The sequence below is a fragment of the Psittacula echo genome (genome assembly GCF_963264785.1).
Source record: "Psittacula echo genome assembly, chromosome: 3".
Taxonomy (NCBI): domain Eukaryota; kingdom Metazoa; phylum Chordata; class Aves; order Psittaciformes; family Psittacidae; genus Psittacula; species Psittacula echo.
Window position 1 is genome coordinate 46,095,925 of NC_137736.1, and position 15,874 is coordinate 46,111,798.

General features: G+C 38.7%; 1 protein-coding gene across 1 annotated transcript in view; it reads left to right on the forward strand.

The window, feature by feature from the left end:
• MAP7D2 (MAP7 domain containing 2) overlaps positions 1-15,874 on the forward strand; it is a gene marked incomplete at both ends in the record, with an annotated part of 73,467 nt that overhangs the window by 43,617 nt on the left and 13,976 nt on the right. The window contains 7 exons of the mRNA XM_080614177.1: positions 828-991; positions 7,616-7,730; positions 8,644-8,742; positions 10,695-10,805; positions 12,126-12,245; positions 13,965-14,113; positions 15,175-15,302. Coding sequence (XP_080470303.1) covers positions 828-991; positions 7,616-7,730; positions 8,644-8,742; positions 10,695-10,805; positions 12,126-12,245; positions 13,965-14,113; positions 15,175-15,302 — 886 coding nt within the window. The remainder of the gene's footprint in view (positions 1-827; positions 992-7,615; positions 7,731-8,643; positions 8,743-10,694; positions 10,806-12,125; positions 12,246-13,964; positions 14,114-15,174; positions 15,303-15,874) is intronic.

Here is a 15,874-nt window from a genome sequence, read left to right on the forward strand (position 1 = left end):
GTGGCATTACAGGCTTTCATGTTTTTAGGCATGCTTACTGAACTCCTCTTCCCTGCCTTTTAATGGAATACACTTGCGTGAGAAGTGGATCTTTTCTCTTGATTTGTCACGTTAACTTCTGCTACTACTTTTCCTGTGCAAACCTGAAGCAGCAGTCCTGTATGTAATGTTACAGTCTGAATTTCTGTAACAACAAGCTAATGTCTCAAGAAGAAGATTATGACTCCACTAGTTGGAATAAACTGGGCAAACCCTCAATAACAGAAGTAATTTTTTTCCTGCAAACAGGCAGAAGTGAATAACTATGTAGCACCAAATTGCAGACAGAGACAGAATGGTGCATTTTCAAAGCTTTGTAGAAAATTTAACATATGTTGTTTTCATGTGTTTGTTTTGAAGGCAGCCCCATAAAGGGAAGCACAGTTTTAAAGAAATTCCAAGGACTTTTGCTTCAACATATTTAACTGATTTGCTTTAAAACCTACTGGGAACATGTGTGACGTTTGAAAAAAGAATTTGGCTTTAAGCTACAGAGGGATTTGAAACATAACCAAAATCTAGTTGTTAATTATTCTGTACACTGTTTTTATATAGATAAGGGGCACAAACTCACCTTGTGCACCGAAGGCTTCCCTGTTTGTTTACTGAGCAAATCACTTAGATTTACTAATCGTTCCAGCACTTCTGTGCACTATATTTTTGACCTTAGTGGACTAAAACCATGTGTACTTGCATTTGTTGTTTACACTGTTGTGTTATGTCATAAAATAATTTTAAAGCAGGAGAAAATTTGCATAAAGTGAAATGCACCTTTTTCTCTGCCTAAGCTGCTAGGGAACAGCAGATACTGGAGAAGGAGAGAAGAGCAAAACTTCAATATGAAAAGCAAATGGAGGAGCGATGGAAAAGATTGGAGGAGCAGAGGCAGAGGGAGGAGCAGAAGAGAGCAGCTGTTGAAGAAAAAAGGAGACAAAAGCTTAAAGAGGAGGAGGTAAGGTCCATCGGGAGATGTATGGCAGAGCAAGTCTATATGGTAGCATTGGACATGGCTGAATATTGACATGCATTAAATGTTGATTTTCATTTATTTATTGGCCCAGAGGCATGTGGGCATTACTTTGGGAACCTCAGACGCATGTCACCCCAGCTAGAAGTATTTTACTACTGCTTGTACATCACAAATACTTTCCAGAGGGGTTCTTTTGTCTCTTTATTTTTGTCTAATCTCACACAATAGTCATGTATTTATGCTAACATATCTGGGACTCTGTCAGATGATAAAGCACCAGCTTTCCAGAAGGTAGTTTTTAAAAATGTGTTTCCATAAAAGGGAAAGATTTTTCTTAGTGTTTTGTTTACTGTCCCTGAAACTGAAATAATGTTTACGAAAATGTGTTGTTTTGTTTTTCCTCAGTGACATAAAATCAGAAATTCTTACTTCAAGCAGTGAAGAATTTAGGCTTAAAATTCTAGCACAGAACAGAATTACGCATATATCTTTTGAAGCATCTTTGTTCTTCTTCTACTCTCCCTGCTGAGATCACTTAAGGTTCTTTTTTGCTCCAATGACTCCGATTTCTGATGCAGATCTCTGAATACAGTGTGTGTGCGTCTCTCCACATGACATTCTGTAGAAAATGCTAGCACTCCTACTGCAACTGATAAAGAATTAATGTTTCTTGGAAAAGAGGGCAGTGGTGTAAAGAGAAGAGCCAAAAGAAGATACTTCTCTAGTTTCTAGATAAAAAGCTTCTAGAAATTTGCAGTTCTTACTCTTCCTTTATGTGTGCCCCTCCATCTTTTGGCCAAAATATCTTTGCAAAAGATGTAAAACTCTTCTGCAAGAGATCAAAATAATGTACTGCTCTCCACTGAATTTTTTTTAAATTGATTTTTCACTTTAACCTGATGAGATTATATCCTGCCATTTGTCTTTCAAATATAACATACTGATCGTGGCTTCTGCATAATAGCTGAGAATGCATTTTTAAATATTTTGTCCTGTGGTTTGTTTCAAATTTTGGTCAGAAAAATGGCAAAACCAGAAACAAAGGGTAGGTGTCTCCTTCTGTGGTAACATCAATGACCTATTGTGCTCCTTCCCCAGTATTTCCTGCTGTCATAACCTTTTGCAGCTAGGCAAGAGCGATCCCCTTTATTGGGGTTGTAAGGGAAATGGCAAGTACAAAAACACTGTCCTCAAAATTTGCGTCAGAGCAGGCAGGGAAGGGGAGAGGTGTAGGAAGAGTGAGCAACTGCCTGCTTTCCCTGCCTACATGGTTTGCCTGTGCTGGGGGAATAGGATCAGGTTTGTCAGATATGAGAGGCTGTGCCAGGTTGGGCCCAAAGAGTCTGTTCAGTGGGGACCCCACCTCCTGTAGTGGCCTCCTGCACTTGCCCAGAGATGGATGTAAGGGGCTGAGCACACAGTGGTGTTTCTCCTAAGCATCAGCAAGCCTGTTATAGCTCCCCAAAACTCTGTACGTGTGATGGGAGACTTCTCTAATGGGGAGAGAAGTGCTGCCTCCAAGTGTTTAGTCGTAATATGAATACAACTCCTAGCTCTGCTTACTGAGCTGGTCCTTCAAGCTTAAACTGTTCAAAGCAGTTTAAGTTGGGAACCAAGGCAGCCCTGACCTGGCTTCTTTCTCTTCCCTTTCCTCTTTCTGCTTCCCCCTAAGAACCTGAGAGAAGGTTATGTGAGCAGGAGGACAGGAGAGAATGCTTGTTTGTTTGAGGATGGATTAGACCTGTTGGGAAATAAAATCCGGGAATCTCTGAAGGAGGGGAGGGTACACAGGGGAATAATCTATAGAACAGGGTAAGATGAGGGAAGAAGGAAACTGGGAACAGGAGACATCACCACCTCCTGGCTTCCCTTCTTCTTTTTTGTGATTACTTGTCATTTCCTCATTTTGCGAATTTCACTTGAGTTCTACTAATGGATCTGTCAAGTCCTCCCCCTTCACCCCTCCTCTCACCTTCAGGTCTTCCAATGAGCCCCTCAAATCCTGTATGCCTAGTAGCAGTGGAGGTCGGAGGAAGGATGGTGATGAAGTTGCAGCTCCCTGAGCATTGCAAGTTACTCACTGCTCATGAGTCATTCTGGACATTTGAGACCTTTACTGGAAGAGCTTCGAACCTGTATTTCCCACACCTGAAGGTGGAGGGGGGGGTGGGGGTGGTGCCCTGGCCAGTAAGCCAGTACACTTGCTTCCTGGAAAGATTGTTTTGATGCACATGCACTATTTGTTGCATTTGTAAAGGGTATGCACTTAAACACAAGAGAGTTAAAACTCCCAAGATGTTACAGCAGTAATTACTTACTATGATTCAAAAGGTAATTAACTTTAAATTATAGTATATGGAACTAGTAATTGCTTTCCAAACCTATTTTGGCAACTCATATACTGAGTGGAATTCAGTTGCACAGAAATTTTGCTACAAACTGAGATTTCTGTGCAAGAGGTCTCTCAATTTTTACTGTGCAGTCGATGTGAGGAGAAGAGGTCAGTCCTCATTACAACACTGGTGGTCCTCTGCTCCCCCCACCACTACTTGCTGCTACAGCTCCCCACATACCTTTATGTATGGTATATTCATTGTCCTATGTTATTTGCACACGTGCTTAATACACACCTGTAATTGTAATTGGTTGAGAGCAGAAATGCTATTCAGAAAGGTAGTTAAATTTAAAATTCTATATTGCTTTTCAATGTGTTCTTTAAATAGAACGTAGCAGAGCTCTTTTGTTGCTTACGTGGAAGAGCCAATGGATAGTATTAGCCAACAGTGAGCTACTTGCATACGGTACTGATGAATATCTACAGTGAAGAGGAAAGGATGTTTGTACTTAAGGTATAAGGTAGATTGGTTTATAATTGTTTGCACAAATTATTTTAAGTTGTAGTACTTGTAAAATTAATTTTTGACTTGTTTTCACACCTGCATTGTATTTTACATAGAAAAAAGGAAAGTACTTCAGTCAAATTACTGGTATCTTCACTATTGGGTTTTGGGTTTGTTGGGGGGTGGTTGGTTGTTGCTTCTTTGGTTTTAATTCAGTGCAATTTTTTGTTCTGTTGCTTAGTCTGAGGAAAACCTGGATGAGTAACTATGGATTTTGGAAAGTAACGTGTACATTTTAGATACTAGCAGTAGATGGCTCTCTCTTTATGGTTTAACTAATTTTTAATTTAACCTACGTGCAAAGCTTGTATGTTAAAAGGTTTTTACAGAAGCTTCCTATTTAGCGTAGAGATTATTTGTTTTGTCTGTAGCTGTCAAAGTTCTCAAATGAGGATCACATGCATAGTTTGTTATGCTTTTAAGAAAGTACTTAGTTTATAACATAGATAAGAAGGGTTTGCTGATGAAGGAGTCCTTTGTCTTGTTCAATTTTCATCATGGACCTAATTATTCATGTATGAGTTGTTTATGCTGTGCTTCCATGTGTCTTATTGTTTTCTTTGGCTTTTTAGTTTTGTGCTAACTTAAAATGTTTTTTAAATACCTATCATTTCTTTGTGAAAGATGGCCTTTATGTTGTTCTTTATCTCGGCCATATCTGCAGGGTTTAATGGCATGTAATAATTATGTCCTGTAGTGCTTTAATGAAAAGCTCTTTGCAAATGAAAATGAAAGATCCTCTCCACGTCATGTAATTGAAGATTTCAACCTCAGATTGTAGGTAGCATGGGCTTTCAAATATGTATGAAAAATAATTTAGTTTCCTTAATCTATTTCATTGTGCATTTTATTCTTGAAACAGCACTTTCATAGTAGGTGGTATAAGTGTATTCTGTGGTTTGCAAACTACAGAATATTGCTGGTCCTTGCTGCAAGCAGCATTAAAAAAACCTCAAATGTAACTCACCTGGATGGTTGAAACTTGACTGCTTTCATCTTGTCTTTTTTGGTTAATGTATAACGATATTCATATAGATATGGAAAGAGAGATTCTGTATAAGCATGTACTTTAATGAGAGAAATGAGAGGGTGATTTTTCCTTTGAAAAGAGTGTGGGTAGAAAGGTATATTTGGGCAAGATGCATAGTAGAAAAAAGTGATGAAGCAGTCTGCAGAGAAAAACTGGTGATGAAATAGCTGAGGTTTGGAAAGAGTTGAGTACAGAAAAGGGACTCAATCAGAATTACATTAATGTTGGGAGGTGGGAATTTAAAAGCAAAAAGCCAGCACATACAGGTTTTAAATATGAAAATTGCATCCTCAAGTAGTAAAGGAAGAAAGAAAGACTGTAGCAAACTTAATCAGAGGGCAGTGACTTCAGATTCCAGAGACTGGAAGATTGCTTTCTTGTCATACCCAAGGCATGGACAGAACTGATAGAGTGTTCAAAACTGTGGGGGTTTTCTGTGCTTTTGCAGAAGAGGTTGTGCTTGTGCTTTGTGCTCCTTCATGCATTTGCTCTGTAGGAGAAAAAGGAGGATGAAGGAGGCAGAGTGCGTATTTGTGTGCCTGGATACTGATGGCACTGACCTGACAGAAGGGGGTGGGGGAAAAGGGGGAGTGAAGGTGGGGAAACAGCTGTCTTGCTTTCAGGTGGTCTTTGAATAATGTTACCTGGTAGAACGTGAGCTAAAGACATAGAAGGGAGACAAAACTAAAGTGAGAGTTCACAACACATGATCGAAAGGTCTTCTTTCTGGAGATGGCAGCAGAAATTGTAAGAGCAGGTTGAGTCACCTGGCTCAAAGGTAACAGGGACAGGAGAGCTGAGAATGATAGCAAGGGTATACAAGAATTGCCTTTTTTCACGCTTTCTATAGAGGGTAGTATAATGGAATTCTTTGTGGTACAAGTTACTTGTAGTAAAATTAAGAGAAGAGAGCTTCAAGACAAAAGGTAGCGGCTTGCTGTTGTAATGGATGGATAACTGGTAGTAGGGTTGGATGAGGTAGAAAAAATGAGGCCAGAAACAAATTACTGGAAATCATGGAAGTAGAAGAGGTTCTTCAAAGATGTTGAAAAGACAAAAATATATTGCAGATAATCTGAAGATCATGAGAGGGCATCTGGTGCTGTAGAAAGCCATTGACCATAGCCAGAGCCCCAGGAAGGTAACACAAAATTTACAGGTACATGCATAAGAGTTCCAGCCATGGTAGTTACTGGGGGTGCCTGATGTTAGGGTCTGATCTGCTGAAGTTGCTCCATCAGAGACAACAGGTTCAACATCAGTACAGAGACTGAATGACACATGCTTGAACAAAGACTGAAATACAACATCTCAGGGAAGGAGAATAGTAAACCTAGACCAAAGTTACGAATTGGTGAGAGAAAGTAATCTGCCCAAGAGATGCAGGAGAGGTTTCCCACACAGCTGATCTGAGCTACCAAAAGATATTGGAGACAGAGCAGAGGACTGATAAAAATTGGAGGGTGTATGATGTAGTCACAGAAGCCTGCGGGATCAACAGTTTGAAGTAGATAGAGTGGGAGTTTTATACGAGGCCAGAAGGACGTGTAGCAAAGGTAGTAAGTAATAGGATCAAAGAGTTAAAAACCATTGGGGCAGGAGTTGGAGGCAGCAAGAATAGACTCACCTTTAATGGTAGGGATAGGGCTGCTGAAATGTGAAGGTGAAGAGGTTGCCAGATGTGAAAGGAATCTTTTCACAGAGAGAAGGAAAGGAATAGGCTGGTAAGTGATGGAACGGTGGGTAGGGGAGAAACAGGTTTTATCAGCTTGAAAGAAGGAAAAGGTGCAGAGATCAGCACCGCAGAAAAAAAAAACCCCACTGAGAAACTAACAGAAGAAGGAAGCAGAAACAAAACTTGCATGGAGGTCTTTGAAAGTTAGGAGGTGGTGGAGAAGGGAGTAAGGTGACTGTGTAGCTGTAAGTTAAAGGTAGTTAAAAGCAGGATTTGGGGAGGGAAAAAAAAAATCTTCTTCCCTATCTGAAAATCCTACCTCATCAAGCCATGGAGAAGAACATGGTTGTGGAGCAGGAAAAAAGTAAATTTCGGAACAACACAATCTGTGCGTGTACGAATAAATAGACTAGGGGAGAATAAAATAAATCAGAAGCTCTTACATGCCTTGACTGTAAAGAATGTAATGGAAGAAAGGAGACTTTTTGTAAAAATAAATAAATAAATTAGGCATCCTTGCAAAGTAACCTACTTTGGGTTTGAAGTGATCATTTATCTGCGTGGCTAGGAGGAGCCACTGGCATTGCAGCAATTTAGCTGTGCTCAGGCAGGGATGGGAAAAAATTCCTAAGGTCTGCATAGACAAGAAGGAGTTAATGCTTGTCGAGCATTATTCTTATACAAATTAAGTCTGGAGCACAGCAGCAGCCTCACCAGCAGGAGCAGATGCTAGGCAGTGATGCAACCTGTGTTATTTACTTAGGCCTCTGTAGTGACCTCAGTGGCTTGCAGACAAAGGATACACATATCTGGAGGTAGGTAGCATGCTGGTACCTTCTTTATTCAGTCCTTTTTCTTATACTGCAAGCAAGTTTCTGTAATCATCATATATGGAACAACAGGGGAACTGTGTATTTTTAGTATGGTTTCAGGCGGAGGGAAAAAAAGCCCCCAAAGAACTGACTCAGATTTGGTTTCTGGTTTTGCACCAATATAACCAGGAACGTTTAGAAGCCATGATGCGTCGATCCCTTGAACGCAGCCAGCAACTGGAACAGAAGCAGAAGCGATGGTCGTGGGGAGGAGCACTGGCTGCAGGCTCAGGAGGGAGAGATGGTAAGTGAAACAGGCTGCCTGCATTGCAGATCTCGAAGCGCAAAATGCATGAGGTTGTGGGGATAGTAAGGATAATGCATTTCATAGTTAGGGTGGTACTGTAGGGGCTACTGCCCTGGGGCGTGAATAAATGCTTTGTAATTGCTTGTAAATGTTTCCTCTTCATAATACTTTCTGGGGAAAACGGTGACTTCTAACTTCAGGAATGCTGTTCATTTTGATAGAGTAACTAGAATCTGTTTGGAGGATGCTAAATGCTACAATTAAAATTTATGCTCTCTCCTTTATTCTCTTCTCCCACATTGTCTTCCCACATACCCAGTTAACAAATATAATATTCACCAGAGGACTGAGTGTTGACTGAGCATTGCAAAAGATGATCTTCTTTTTGTTAGGTACTTCTAAAAGCCTGACAGGAAATTCTAGATGACTGTGCAGCATGTGCAGTTTAAAATAGTTTGGTGTTTTTCCCCCACATACTTTTTGTTGCTGCTCTTTTTGATTTGGCTTCCAAACAAATTCTTTTTACTACATAATCAGTCATGTACTGCTTTTATATTTCAAAAAGATGCATGTTTTTTTGTTTAAATCATATAGTTTATTTAAATTTGTCAGGTTTGAATAAACTGATGTTATGGGGAAAAAAATTACATGTTTAGGTAATGATGAAATATGACATATATTTAAATGGTGTGTAAATATACTTAAATGGCAAACTGAATTTCACATCATAGTTTTCACAGTATGCCATCAAAAAAGCCAGGAAATTACATATGGTAATAAAACAAGTCTTTTATATTTTGAGAAGAAAACCAGTTTGTCTTTGTGATGCAGTTTATGCTTAATTCCAGCTCCCCAAATTTATTCAATAATTTCTTTCACCTCTTTTTGCTCTGATTTCTCTGCTGTGTAGGTGAATCAGAAAATACCCCACCCCCTGTTCTAGGTTTAGCTGCCAACACCCTTCCTCCAGACCCTGTGACCTCTACTGCTCCTGCTGATTCCCTCAATGGTATTTCAGAGAATCTCAATACCATCGTGTCTTGTTTATAACCGTTCTAATCACTGTAATCCATCCACTGATCTTGTCCTTCCTAACCACTGTTTTCTTATTATTTCAGTCTGCTACGCTACGGCATTACCCTTACTGTTGTAGACCAAACGTCTTTTTAATTTCCTTTTAATTTTGCCATGGTGGAGCAGTGCATGCCTCACATTCCAGCACTGTAGAGGCACTTCATGGTTTTCTCACTATCTGTAAACTTCTGCTGCTCAGATTTTCATTCCTGTTAATTCTGTGGGTGCTCTGTGTTTGTGTGTGTGTGTGTGTGTGTGTGTGTGTGTGTGTGTGTAAATGTAATTACACATCTATTTGACAGTTCTAATGGACATGCACAGGTGCAGGTGCTGTTGAAAAAAAAATTCAGTTGCACAGTAAGAGAAAATGTGTTACCCAAACCATGTTTCATCACAAGTGTCTTCCTTTTCCACCTCAAAGGGGGCAAAGGCTTTTTTTCTGCAATATGTTAAGAACAAGCAAGTTTGATTTAAACAGCCATGTTTTCAGTCTCCTTGAAGCAGATTTTGGCCAAGCTGGTATTTGTAACAAATTCAAGTAATTGACTTTGTTTAAGCAATCGTGGTGGTTTTTCTTCTTTTATATTGTTCAGTTGTTTGGTTTAGTTTGGTTGTGGGTTTTTTTTGGTTTGGTTTGTTGGGGGTTTTTTTAGTTAATTCCCAGAAAAAGACTTTGAAGTAGATGAGTCCTCCAAAATGAAGAATGGCTTGCATATAGGATTTCTGATTTTGATTGCAAATGTACTTAGCTGTGCTTTTAAGAACTAGGTTCCATCTCTCCCCCCAGAGGAGGAGTGAGGCTTGGCTATTGCTCCTGCAGAATGCATAGTAAATGTTGTTCTGCCCACGATCTCTCAGAACTATTATATCTGTGCAAACAGATTCAAATTCTTGTACTAATTGTGCTCATGTAGAAGGAGATTTGGATGTGCAACTGATGTTTTGCGGCACGCCAGCATTATACCAGCTTTTTTGAAAAAGCAGTCTTAGAGAATTGTATTGTTTACTGTATGAGGCGGAGGCAAATCTTGCAGACCCCACTGAGCCAGCGTTTTGATGGATGTAATAAGCAATGCAGTAACTTAGGCACTGCAGAATTAGGGCCACATATATGTGTCTAGCTGAAAATATTTTTGGTTTTGAAAGAAGTAAGATTCAAATTTAAGGGACACAGCATCTATGCTTTTAGCTTCTGAGTATCATGCAGTGATCATCATATACTAGTACGCTGTAGTAGTACTTGAATGACATTTGTTTGTTGTTCAGTCGAACATTAGCAGTTGAATGCTAAGGTAGGAAGTAGGTATTGTGCTCAAACAGACTTTGTCAACAGTTAAAGCCCTTGGGGTAGTACCAGCACAAAAAGATAAAGCCAAATGGCTGGTGCCTCATCAGTCATTAAACAGTGAGTTCTAATTGTGCAAACGCACAAATGTTGGTTATCTCATTTTTGTATTAGAGTAATACCTGAGGTCCACCCCAGCTCTTCTAGACTGAAGTAGAGGGGAGGGGGAATGAAGACAAGGAGTTCAGAGTTGTCATGTGTGCAGTTTATTTTCTTTAAGTAACTCTCTGCTTGTGCTGGTATTAATATCTTGTATCAGAATGGCTTCACTCGTTCGGCTCCAGTACATAGTTATTTGCCTGTGGCAGTATAAAAGATAAGCTGTTGTAAAACTGGAATGTGAAATTCACAAGCAGAAAAGTTGCATCCCAACCTACATTTTATAAAATGCTGATCCTCCAGCAGTCAGAAAGAGCTTATCTCATGCTTCATTCAGTGCTATGATCAGGGGCAAGGGCCACAAGTACAAATGTGAGGTTAATTTAGAACATTTATCAATACTGTGATGTGAATACAAATATCTTCAATGCGTCTCTCTGCAGCATGTGACAAACTTTCAGCTTCTACAATGAATCTGCCAAAGCAAATGGAATCGCCAATCAGTAAGCGCCTCTCCTCCTCCACAGCGGCCATAACACATTCCCCCGACAGAGGCAAGTGAATAGGCTGGTCTCCTACCAGCATAAACTCTCCTTCTGCTTAAAGCACTTCTTCTTACTGTCCATATAGCTATGTAACTCCCTTACGTCTGAATATTTGAGAGGTTATAAGTTATTACAATAAAATAGTTCTGCAGCCTGTCCCAGGGCTGTGCTGCCATGCTGGAGATCCTGGTCCAGCAACAAATGCTGTAGGCTTTTTAACTGATTCTTTTTCAATTTTTGATACTCCAGCAAACAGGGTTGCAAGCACGTGCAACTGCAGCAGTTCCCTATAACTGTGATCTTCTAGCCAAACAGGGGAAAACAAGCAAACCAAAATGTGGCTCAGCAATAGACAGGGAATGTACCATGGGCAAAAGTATGTCCAATAAGCCACCTGGGAGACTTCAGTCTGGTGACCAGACTTGTAGAGGCCTTTAATTTGATTGGAAAATCTGATTCATGAGAGGTTCCACAAAAGATGATCATCTTGTGGGATTAGTGCTTACTAAACACTACAGAGAGACTGAAGGGTTTACCCCACTGTGAACTCTGGATTTTTTTTATTCATTTGTTTTGTGGGTTTCTTTTTTGTTTTTAACCTCACTTCCTCCCTCATCCTTTTTAAAAAACAACAAACAAAAAACTAATGAGGAAAAAAAAGAAGTGTTTTGGGTGAAATAAGTGCCAGTGGAAGCTTGTTTCTAAAATGAAAAGAAAAGGTACTTTCATTTCTGAATCGCTTAATGAAAACTCATCAATAGCTCTGAGGTTATTATGATAGATGGCTATATACATATGCATGTAACAGGAACATCTGTAAATATGTCTTATATGGTTGACACATTTATGGAGGAGTGAGGAATGCAGGCCTATTGTATAAATAAGACTTACATAATTCGGTGAGACTGCAAATTTTAGATGCAGTCCCAGAATGGTTGGCACATTGGTGAGTAGCTGTGCTGTTACACCAAATGTTTCACCTTTTGTACTGGGGAAGAAGAGAGAAACCTTTTTCATGCTGAGTCATGAAAGCAACCATTTTGCAGATTGGAACCTTCTTCTGTGTAAGAACAAAATGCAGCATGGTCTTAACGGTACTGTATTTATTGCACAGGTGGGAAAATAATTTAAAGTGATGGAGAAACTACAAATGTTTGGAGTTTTTTTTTTTCAGAGGGAATGAAAGTTACCTTTAAGTATGTAAAATCTCAAACACTTCAAGATTTCTTTTTATTTCATTTAATCATTTCATCATTTTTTTTCTGTTGTTTTAATGTAACATTGTTTTATTTGTTTGCATTTAAAATTTCATTTGCTCCCATCCTTCAGCTCACCGCATGCATCTTAGTCCAATGGAAAACTTTATTGTTTCTCGACTGCTGACTCCCACACAGTCATCTTTAGCCAGAAGCAGAAGTACATTAATGCTTTCTGAGTACAATAATCCAGGTAAAAATGTGAATTACTCACTTTGAAACTGTTAAGGTATGGTGTTGGTTGCATTTGACTAGTTGCTGAAAGAAATGGAGTACTGTGAACCAAATGACAATTTACATCGTGGTACAGAACCTACAGTGAACTAAGTTGTTCTCGATAGCAGTGCACATCATCTTGTCTGTCTTGTTCAGGATGGCTTTTTTTTTTTAACTATGTTCTTTTTAAAAACAGACAACTGAATCGTCAAAATCACCAAAACCTATGTGAGTGGAAAATTGAATATATTCATTTAAGAAACAGTTTTTTAGACCAGTATGTGACACCTCTCAGAGGCTTTATCTATTAATGTTATCCCCTTTCATACCCAGACAGTTTGTAGAACGAAAATCTCAGTGCACCATTTAAGCCTTAATTATTTTTACCAGGGTTCCAATTTTTTGCTGTTAAATTACTTTTTGCCTTTAACTGTGTGGCTGTGTGTGTATTTTTATATATATATATATCTGTGTATGTGTATATGCACATAAAAATTATGTTTACTTAGAGGAAAAAACCAGACACTGATAGGAAGGTGTCAGTTCCAGAAATTATTGTTCTTTTTAAGGGGTGATAGTTAGTGTTTCAATCTTTAAATGGAAGTCTTAAACCCCTTATTTTGCAAACATCTACAAAAGTAGTGTTTCTAGTCAAGCTAATACTTACTTAGGTAAGTGCCTGACTTCCAGAGTATGTATGACCAGGTATATCTTTATGGGTAGACACATGGGTCCAGTTAAAATCTCTTACGAAAAAAGCTTTGTAAGAGGTTGTTAGGACTGCCCCCATTAAAAAAAAAAAAAAATTGGAAATATTAATTCCTTTACATTTTAGCATAATTACTGCTTTTCCAAAGTCAATATCCTCCTTTACCTCAGTTGAATAAGATTGGAAACACACTGTCACGTGATTACAGTTAGTGTCTGTCTTAGTGTCTGTCTTATTAATAAAGCGTATACTCTGTTGATTGTTTTATATGTGTGTGACAGTTTCATCCTAAAAGGCAGTATGAACAAAGCCAGAGGTAAAATATCTGAGTTTTTAAAGATCCTGTTCGTATTGCAAATAAAGAGAAAATACCCAGGAAGAGTTGCCCTGCAAGCTGTAATGCATGTGTCACTCAAACTGATGTCTACCATAAAAAACAATAACTGAAATACCTACAGCAGCATTTAGTTTAGGTTTGGGGTTGGTTGTTTTTGTAGGGTTTGTTTATTTTAAATACTATAATACTATTTTGACAACAAATTAAGGTGTTTACCATGTTTAGGCTCTTCAAAAAAAATAAATTCTCTATGCTTCTGTCACCTTTCCTGTTTTGCAGTATTTCCTTAAAAGTCACCCAGCTAGAATTGTTTTATTCCTTTTTATCATATGCAGAGGAAGCTGGACTTTTTAGAAGAAAAAGGAATCACAGTCCTAGTCAGGTGTTAAAAATTTGTAGAAGTAAAAGAATGATACTGTAGAGATAAATCTAAAAATATACAAAAATCCTATACAACATTCCTTTAAGTCAAGGCATTTTTAGTAAACGTGGGACCATGTTGAATAATGCAGTCTTTTGAAACACTTTTTTAAAAAACTTTGAAAACTACCTTTGACCATTGTAACATAACAGTATGCTGTTTTCTCGTCTCCTTTACTTCCTCTGTCTGTGCTCCCTTTTGCTCTTGCTATTGTACTATAACTCTTTAGTATTCCATATCTGTCCTCGTGTAGCACCAGCTAGTCCTCTTAAATCTCCCTACAAGCCTTCCCCCACCCGAAGCACTGACAGAAAGAAGGCAACTTCACCCTCCACTTCCAATGCCATGAAAGGGGCTGCTGCAGCTGAAGTTACTCAGGTGGGTTTGCAATGGTTTTGATTTCACTTCTGGGTAGACTGGTGTGGTTTCTGGTCGTTATCTTTCCTTTTACATTAATGAAAATAAAGTGCTAACCCTTTTGTAAGAAAGAGCAGTAAGAAAGTAAGCCTTTTTTTTGTGCTTCTGTTTAGCAGCATTTTAATATCCTCCTTCTCCTGGAAATCAGTGTTGAGTTCTGGTATTTGAAACAGCAACACCTTTATTTTCAGGGAACTGAGATTTCTGGCACTGAGCTGCATTTCTGGACTTGCCTGTAACTTCTGGGAACAGGAATGACAAATAGGATCTCTACTGAGTATGACCAGTCTTACTGGTTAATTAGCAAGCTTCACATATTTCAGAAACTTGCCAAGTGGTAATGCCTCTGTTTTATACCAATTGGTTAACTCTTTCTGTGGACATTTTTAATGCCATTTGCGTTAAAGATTCATTATTTATCCACTGTAGTTTCCAGAAAAGCAAAGGCACATCCTTCACCTTCACTAAGTCTATACAATGTAAGGCATGTTTTAAATAAAACATCTATGCTAGGGCTGTAAAATTCACATAAGGTTCTGTGTCTTGTGATAGGTAATAGAAGGGGGATTTGTGCCATCTAAATTAGATGCAAGTGACAGGGCCAAAGCTGGGAGCTAAAGATATGTGTACTGTCTCTGTTGTGCTTCACAGTGTCACATCTAGCAGCATTTCTGCAAGATGCCTGGGTGCACAACTGACCATGTCCAAGACGTGTTACAGAAGCATATAGATGATTTTGAAAACTGCACCCAGTTCTGCCACCCTTTCCAAGAGCTCTTGGAGAGAGTGTGATGTGATGTTACTTACCTGCAACTTATATACAGTGTCCTTGCAAAACACTGGGAAGTCCATGTAAAATAAAAAAATACTGTACCTCAGCTGTGAGCTGATGTTCAAAAAACTTTTACCTTAAATGTGTGTTATGCAAATCTGTTTATATGCCACCTTGTTAATAAGACCATTAAATAGATTTTGTATGTGTTGGTCCACATTATGGAAACTAAAATGAACTGTGCTTCTAGACTGAGAAGATAAAGAAAGAGAAGCGACCTGCAACACCTGGTTCATCATCTGGCATGGGATCTCCTCTAAGAAGGTCTGATTCTCCTGCTGCCATGTCCAGAAGATCTGCATCACCTGCAACACCTAAGTATGCTTTTCTTATTAGCAGTGTGATATGCTGTGAGCATTTTAGGAGCAGACATAGATTCTTGAGGAACTTCCCGTGAAGTGTTGTACAAAATCTAGTTAATTTTAGTTATACACACACACATATACAGATGGAGAGAGAGGGAGATATGTAGATGAACGGATATAGATAAGATTGTGTTAGTGCTCACTAGTGACACTTCTCTTCCTTTTCTCAGTCTTCTGAAATTATTGTGGTGCATTTCATAATTCATGTGAAATTTTATTTAACATTTATTTTTAAACATGATTTTGTTTTATTTGGTTTTGAAGAAACTCTGCCTAATGTGCAGAAATGCACAGAACATGGATACTACCTAGATATTCCAGCATTTATATATGCATTTCCTATTGCTAGCATGACCATCTGGTTCCATAAATGCACTTAACTATGCATCATCTAAACCATCAGTTTTAATCTTTGCTTCTTTGCAGACCTCTCTGCGTTTGTTGCTTCTTGTGCTTCTTTTTGTGTGTTTTGTTGTTGTTGTTGTTGTTTTTTGTTTGTTTGTTTTTTGTGTGTGTTTTTTGTTG